Source organism: Helianthus annuus, chromosome 13 (genome assembly GCF_002127325.2).
Source record: "Helianthus annuus cultivar XRQ/B chromosome 13, HanXRQr2.0-SUNRISE, whole genome shotgun sequence".
Classification (NCBI taxonomy): Eukaryota; Viridiplantae; Streptophyta; class Magnoliopsida; order Asterales; family Asteraceae; genus Helianthus; species Helianthus annuus.
This window is the reverse complement of record NC_035445.2, coordinates 59,195,373-59,204,166: the sequence shown is the minus strand read 5'-3', so window position 1 is coordinate 59,204,166 and position 8,794 is coordinate 59,195,373. Positions and strand designations below refer to the sequence as shown.

The 8,794-nt window shown below is 36.3% G+C and overlaps 1 protein-coding gene across 1 annotated transcript; it reads left to right on the top strand.

The window, feature by feature from the left end:
- The first annotated feature begins 6,221 nt into the window (after positions 1-6,221).
- Positions 6,222-6,950, top strand: LOC110900973. The gene has a single exon (XM_022147828.1). It carries the CDS (start codon positions 6,222-6,224, stop codon positions 6,948-6,950), a length of 729 nt encoding a protein of 242 aa, XP_022003520.1.
- The last annotated feature ends 1,844 nt before the right edge of the window (positions 6,951-8,794 follow it).

Genomic DNA, 8,794 nt, shown 5'->3' with positions numbered 1-8,794 from the left:
ATCTCGATGTTCGGTTAATTACGACGGGATACGCATAAGCGCGAAAGACGATCCAAATGACACGACGAATGGATTTTTCTTATGCCAAACACTAAGACATAATATTAGAATGCTTACATAAATTTTTGGATGTCCGGATGTATTCAGAACGTAAGTTATGCGCGAAAGTGCAAACTTGTGCACTTTTTGACACTTTTAGCCCCTGAATGATCCAAAAGTTTGTTTTAGCATACCAAACCCCTCAAAGCCTATTCCTAAGCTATGTAAAGGATATTTATGGTATGTCTAACTTATGGACATGTTCCGGAATGTTCGTTACAGTTCAAATTGGCATACTTTCGCAGTTTGTCAAGTTTAGTCCCTGTAAGCGAATTAACTTGTTTTTGCCATACCAAAGCCTTCAAAACTTATTTCTAAGTTATGTAAAGGTTATTTAAGGTATGTTGAGTATATGTTGCTGTTCCGGAGTATTTGTCGCATTAAACTGAGTACGTTTACGCACCAGTTTGCGTATAACTCCCCAGAAAGCGATGTAGAGCTCGAAATCGAACAAGAGTTGATATGTGCAAACGATACACATATTTATACAAGTCCAAAGTATGAAATACAATATTTCATTGGTTTGGCGTTTGTTTGATGGTTGAAGTGACACAAGTGTCACAGGTAATAATCCCAACTTCAAAAATTGCCTACAACAGTCCCAACTTGTAAGATTTTGGCCACCAATGATCCTTGTCTAACTGGGTTAGTTAAATGTGACGTGGCAGGTGACGTGGCAGCTGACGTGTTTAAAAACTTAAATGTTGGAGGCCTATGTGGATGCTGATGTGTTCAAAGAGTACAACACCCCTATTTAAAAGGCATTTTAACCCTAATTTAAACCCAATCCCTGAAATGTCGACATCATCCTCTTCAATAAGCTGCCCAAACAAAAACCCTAAGTTCTTCAAAGTCGATCTGGATGGAAACGTCTACTGTAATCATGATATGCTTGCAATTCTTCGAGTAGTAAGCCGTAAACGAGATCGAATTGGGAAGGAGTTTTATGGTTGCCCTCTCTGGCCTGTAAGTTTTTCCTTAAAGATTCTCCTTCTAACTTGTTAATTTCATTAACGGTGTGTTCATTTTGTAATCTGATTAGCAATGGACTACAAATTTTTTTGTGGAAAGAAGATTTGGAGAATGTCTTAACACATCTATGGCCAACAATCCAAGTTATGAAGGTCTGAAGATGGAAAATTTGAAGTTACAAAACAAGATATTAGAAGAGGAGAATAGAAAGCTGAGTCAGAGGCTTTCGATGGAAAAGTACAAGTGGAATTCTTCATGTATGTTAGGTTTTGCAATAGTTATGGCAATATGGTGGGTTTTAAGTCAAAAGAGTTAATATTTAGGTTTTGTAATAGTTATGGGAGTATGTTGTTATGTAATGCTTATTGCATAATATACTGAACTCTTCTGTGTTAATGAAAAGTAGTGCATATAGCACAATCTTTGTTATAGATAGTTGTGTTTGTTTACCAAAAGTCGACCAAAACGTTCAATATTAACCTGCTGTCAATCTGAACCAAAACTCGACAAAAACGACCAATTACGAAACTGCTGTCAATCTGAACCAAAACTCGACCAAAACGACCAATATTAACCTGCTATGAACCGGAACCAAAAGTCGACCAAAACGACCAATATTAACCTGCTGTCAATCTGAACCAAAACGCGACCAAAACGACCAATATTAACCTGCTGTCAATCTGAACCAAAACTCGACCAAAACGACCAATATTAACCTGCTATGAACCTGAATCAAAAGTCGACCAAAACGACCAATATTAACATATAGAAACTGCATTACATAATAAGATTCATTACATTCCAAAATCCACAAACTGAACAACTAAGTTTTGTCCGGTAAACTTACTACTACATACCATACATGTACTACATGTACTGAACAACCAAAAAGCATGAACTATAAAGTAATCATGCATCATTAACTACCAAAAGCATACAAAACACATAATTACTAAGCTTCACTTCCCTTTCCCTCTTCCCCTTGCATGACCCTTTGTCCTTCCCCGTTGACTAGGACCCTGGGATGGTTGGCTGGCAGCTTGTGAGCCTTGACTCGCTTGAACTCTTGCTTTCTTGGGCCTTCCCCTTGGGTTATTAGAAACACCCTCAGCAGATCTTTTCTTCTCATTTGTGCAGCCCCTCTTATTGTATCCTCTCTCCTTACAGTTGCTACACTTCATCTTATTACCATGTTTGGACAATTTTCCTGGTTTCTTAGGGTTCTCGTGTGGGTCTCTCCTTCTATTCTTCTTAGGTCTTCCAGGAGCAGCCTTGATTGGAGGTGGGTCAAGAGGGTAATCAACTTCTGGCCAATACTTCTCACTAGGCAATGGAGGAATGGTGTAAGCATAAGTCTTTAGGTATTCTGACTTGTGATAACATTCATGTACAAACTCCTCTGCATTCCTGTTTAAGAAACCAGCCACTGCACAAACATGCTTACAAGGGATACCCTTCAAATCCCATTTCCTACAGCTGCAAGTTCTCCTGCTCAAGTCCACAGAAACATCATCCAGTTCTCTAACTTGGAATACATTCAATGATGATGGATACACTTCACACATATATGCCCATGACTTTTCTTTCTCAAGTTTCTCCTGTATATTTGGACACACAATCAAGTCTTGTTTAACCATCTTTGCATGTTGGGTTGTTAGCTTAGTCATTATTGATACACAGATGTCTTCAAGCATGTTGATGATGTGTTTGTATCTGGACTGTATAATGTAACCATTAAAGGACTCAGCCATGTTATTAACAATAACATCACACTTTGTATCAGTCTTTAGATATGCCCTTGAGAAACATTGTGGGTTTTGCTTCAAGAATGCCTTAGTAGCTTCAGGTGATAGGTCTTCCATCTCTTTAATGGCTGCCTTGTAGTTAGGAATACAGTATGCTCTACAAGCTTTCCAGAAAACTTCTTTTAACTCATCTCCCTTGAAGTTTTTATGCCAATTAGCATAAATGTGTCTAGCACAATTCCTGTGTTCAGCTTGAGGCCACACTAATGCAACTGCATTAATTAAACCCTGTCACAAACATAAATGTTAGTAAAAACATAAGTGTAACAAAACATAAGTATACAAAACAAAATTATTACCTTCTGTTGATCAGATATTAATGTCCAACCTTTCCCACCATCATTGACTTCCAAACACTTCCTTAACTCTTCCATAAACCACTCCCAGCTGTCATTTGTTTCACCTTCAACTACTGCCCAAGCCACATGGTACATTTGGTCGTTTGCATCCCTTCCAATTGCACCCGACAACATACCACCAAGAAAAGTTTTTAGGAAACAACCATCTAAACACAGTGCCTTCCTGCAACCTGCTAAAAACCCCTACTTGAGCCCATCAAAACACACAAAGAGTCTGTAAAATGTCTCACATGTGAAACTTGGATCAGCATTTATGAAGCCTGGTGGGGCAGTTAAAAGTTCAAATGTGAAAGTTGGATTTGCTACCCTTAAACCTCCAAATATGAAGCAAGTTTACTATAGTGATCCTTCATTGATCCATAAAGCTTACTTTGTGCACACTTCTTTGCCTTATATGCCAACCACTTAGTTATCAAAACCTTATACTTCTCCTTTACTGCTAGTTGGATCTCTTTAGCAGACCAGTTTGGCTTAGCTTTAAAAACTGGCAACAACTCTGTAGCTATAAACTCAGCAGTCAACTGTCTGTTCTTACACATGTTCCTTAGACAGTTGTGTTTGTTTACTACCTTCTTAACCATATAACAACTCTTAGCCTCATGAAAAGAACAATAGATATGAAAAGGATAGTTTTTAACACAGCTTATACCAACACGGCCATGTCTATGCTTGTCACTAACAGAAACACACAAATTCTTACCATTTGCAACAGCATACTTCTTAACAGCCTGTTTGAAAGCCTCCCTTATTGGGAACCTTATTCCTACAACCCAGTTAAACTTCTTCCAATCTGTTTGGTCATCTACAATTGGAACATCAACAACATGCTTTTTACCTAGGATGTCGTCTTCTTCACTTTCACCAGGTGTCTTCACATCACCATCTGAGTCCTCATAAAATTCTGTATGACCACCACTACCTAAAACTAGAACACCACCTTCTTTGTCAACTGAATTCCGTATACAATTTTCTACCAATTTTTTTTTTGTACTTTCTGCATCTTCCTTGTTAACCTTCCTTATGGCAGCAACTGAATCCCTCCACTCAACATCCTCCTCATCAGAGCCACAACCAAATACCTCTTCAACACTGTTTTCATAACCATCTAAACTAGTATCATCCTCCTCAGATCGAGCACTGTATAACTCATCTTCAGAATCAGATTCATCTAAACTAAAACAATCCTTATCGGACTCATCTGTTCCTGCAACCTCCTTATCAGACTCATCTTCAACTTCAATTGAAGTCTCCTTAATAGATGTAAGTGCAATTGCAGCCTCTCTATCACATTTTTCTAGTTCTGTGTTTGGATTAGGGTTCAAACAAGTTTCTGTGTCAACTGCTGGTGTTGCAACCCTTCTAGCTGTTGACTTAGAGAACCTTGCTGGGCTTTTAATTGGGCTTGTTACTTGGCTGTTATGGGCTTCTGGTTTATTGGGCTGGGCTTGGTGGTTAGCGGGCTTGTTCATTGGTCCCTGTTGGATGTATAAATCAAGTACTTCCCTGGAGTTCACAGCAACCGTCTTCCCCACCTCAATAACATCCATATCGCTTACCAAACGTCTCAACCCACCATTACAAGGTAAATTGCAATAAATATCGAAATCTTTTGATGAATAAGAACCGGTTTCGATCACATAATCAACTAACTCAAAATAAGAAAGCTTATCAATGTCTAACTTTATAAGTTCATAATCACCACTTACATACCTCACTAGGGGAGTAGTCACTTCAATCGTACCACCATACCATAACCGGACGTTGATGATTTCTGCCATCTAACTCAGAATGAACGAACGATCGGAGTGATTTGAGTTTTAGGGTTCAAGGATCGAGTTTTTTTATGGAAGAAGGAATCGTCGCTTTTGTTTTGAGAGAGAGTGATTTGAGTGTTAGGGTTAGGTGTGATAATTGTGAGACTGAAGTGTTTAATTGTATGTAATAAGTGGTAAACAGATATCATACACGTGGCATCCACATAGGCCTCCAACATTTAAGTTTTTAAACACGTCAGCTGTCACGTCACCTGCCACGTCACATTTAACTAACCTAGTTAGACAAGGATCATTGGTGGCCAAAATCTTACAAGTTGTGACTGTTGTAGGCAATTTTTAAAGTTGGGATTATTACCGGCCAATTAGTGAAACTTGGGATTATTAAAATCCAATACCCCTAAATATAAATATATATATATACACACACATATATTAAAAACCAATTTGTTTTAATTAACATCGTCTCATTTAAAATATTAATTTCAGATAACATAAGAAGATACAAAATGCAAAGTATGCTAGAAATTGTTTTAGTAGAAATATTTTTTTTTTTGTCGTAATTTTGTTAATAATAATGGTTACTATTATTTAGTTGAAATAAATACGTATATATTTTGAACTATAAAACAATTATTATTTTCCTAAAAAAGCAAGAGCGGGTTTACAGGTTCGGTTCTATATGCCGTTTTATACAAAACTAATATTTTTTATACCACTTTTGTAGGATTTTCTTTTATATTCAAATTATTTTTAACTATTATTTACATTAAAAAACTAAAATATAGAAGTAATAAAAAAGACAAAATAGGAGTGGGCACCACTGGACCCAATTCTCTATTTCCTTACATGACATTTATATCCTTTATATGCATAAAAATCCCACAAAAATCCAACAAAAATATTCTTCCCAATACATATGATGGCATTTTTGTAGTTAATATAAACAATAAAGATTTTGACTCTGTAATGTTCTTTAATATAATATAATATAATATAATAAAGTAAAACTGAATAACTAAAAATTAAATTTGAATTTAAGTGATTTAAGCTGGTGTGTTAATTGGACAATAAGTGTTTAATCATTTAATTGTATTACTTTTTCTTTTATGTATTATTAGCATGTTTTATATTTTGTTTTATCTATCCACTTGGAAAGGTGGCCCCATTTATTTGGTTTGGAGGTGTTTAAATCGTGCAGGGTCGCAGAGAGAATGGAAACAGGAAGTGGAAATGGTAATTTCAATTGGCATTGGTCTAGTCAGCCGGAGACAGAAGAGGAACTTAAGGAATGGAAAGAATGTTGCGAGGTGCTTAGTAGGGTGAGTCTTTCCAATGGTAAGGATGCTTGGTTTTGGAATAGCGATAGTCAGAACGGTTTCTCAGTGAAGGAGGTTAAATTGGCCATGATCACGGATAGAGGCAATTGTCACCCTCCAAATTTTGCTTGGTGCAAGTGGGTGCCCGTTAAATGCAATATTATGATCTGGCGAGGCAATCTGGATAGGCTACCTACTAGAGTAAACTTAAGAAGAAGGAACGTTGACATAACTTCGGTGATGTGCCCTTTTTGCGACGATGCCGAGGAATCGGTGGAGCATTTGTTCACCGCTTGCTCGGTAGCTCTGAAGGTGCGGGCGGCTTTCAGTATTTGGTGTAACTTTACGCCACTTTACTTTTTTGAGTTTAAAGACATTTTAGAAATCCACAAGTTCAGTAATCGGAGTAAGAAGGAAGAGAAGATCATATATGGGTTGGCTATGATAGCGTGTTGGTGCATATGGAAAGAAAGGAACGAAGTGGTTTTTAAACAGAAAACATGCAACCCGCAAGAGATCATAGGAGAGCTAAAATCAAGAGGTTACACGTGGGTCAAAAATAGATATTCATGTAATTATATTAGTTGGTCGGAATGGTGTAAATATCCTTTGTACATGTTGTAATTTCCTTGTCTTTTGCCCGTTTGGGTCGGAGGTGTTGTTGTTTGTTTGGCCTTTTGCCCATTTGAGTCGGAGGTTGTTTTAATGAAGTTTAATTTTCAAAAAAAAAAAAAAAAAAAAAAAAATCTATCCACTTGGAAATAGCACAATGATATTGGTGAATTACATAAAATTTAGAATAGAAGAGATCAGAAGTTCAATTCTTATAGTGTACTAGGTTAGCCATTAAAAAAATATATTATTGCTATTATCACAAACTTCATTGTTTGCATTATTCGAGACGTGCAACGTTCAAGTCAAGGATGGATAATCAATATTTAAGATTGGTATAGTTTAATGAAATTATTGATATTGTTTTGGTTGTATTCTAATTTTTTTAATAAGAACCGAAAATTTTCTGATGAGGTGCATAAAGCATGCAAAGGTTAAGCACTTAAAACGTCTCGTGTCTATAACAAAAGTCGCTTATATTATTTTGCAATACAAAAATGTATTCAATGTAAAGATGGGCGTTACTTTTAGAGTTAATTGACTTCTTTTACGTAAACATAATAATTAAATTCAACTAGTACTAAGCTCTCACAACTAGTCTCTTGCGTTGTTACGGAAGCATAAACTGTGCCAAATAGTACTAATTTCACACCACTCCTAACCACCACCAACGCTCAAAAAGTTCGTATAAAAAACAAATAGAATAAAACCGATCGAAAAGTAGACGTAAATAAGTTGAACCACACACACAAAACGTAAAAGATAGAAAACAATAATTAAGTCTATCTATGACTCGCGCGTTGCAACGAAGCCGTTAAACAGAGAAAATAGGCATAAAAACGTTGAATCACACACACACACACGTTGCAACGTGTTAATTTGCTAAATTTAGACCGAAATTTAAAACGTAAAATTTGCAAAAAAAAATAATATAAAATGTATATAAGACCAAAGTTGAAAGTGAAAATGTGTTGGGACCAAACTGTAAAAGATGAAAACTATCGGTGATAAAAACAAAAAAAGAGTTGAATGCCATTTTAGTCCCTGTGGTTTGAGCCATTTTGCCAGTTTAGTCCAAAGGTTTCATTTTTAACATGTGGGTCCAAAAAGGTTTCACAGTTGCCATTTTAGTCCACTTGGTTAACTTCATCCATTTTTTCTATTAACGAGAAGGCCAATTTGGTCATTTTGTATGTAATTCTGTTAACTAAAAGGGCAATTCAGCCATATAAAATGACCGAATTGGCGTTCTCGTTAACAGAAAAAATGAATGAAGTTAACCTAGTGGACTAAAATGGCAACTGTGAAACCTTTTTGGACCCACATGTTAAAAATGAAACCTTTGGACTAAACTGGCAAAATGGCCCAAACCACAGGGACTAAAATGGCATTTAACTCAAAAAAAAAAACTAAAGATGAAAAAAAAAACTTTGCAATGCATCATGAGTACAACCCATAATGTCAAATACGTAACCATTAATGCATTACAAAGTTGGTAACTAATAATATACTAGCAATAATACACGCACACGTTGCGGCGCGAGAACATCACAAACATCAAATGGATTAGTCCAAACGTCGTGTGATGTGTTAACCGTACGGAAACGCACGTTTTGACGTATCAGATTGAACCCGAATTAACCTATATAAGCATTGCGAATGGATCAAAACGTAAAGTAAATCGAATTTATATGTGACCCGACTCATACATAGAAAGGAAACTACAATTTGACTCCACACGGTTCGAAACAAAATTTATGAAACATACATAAAATACGCACGAATACATATTATATCTGTCCTGACTCATCTCCCAAATCGAAACGTAGACCAACTCAAATTTATACTACAGAAAA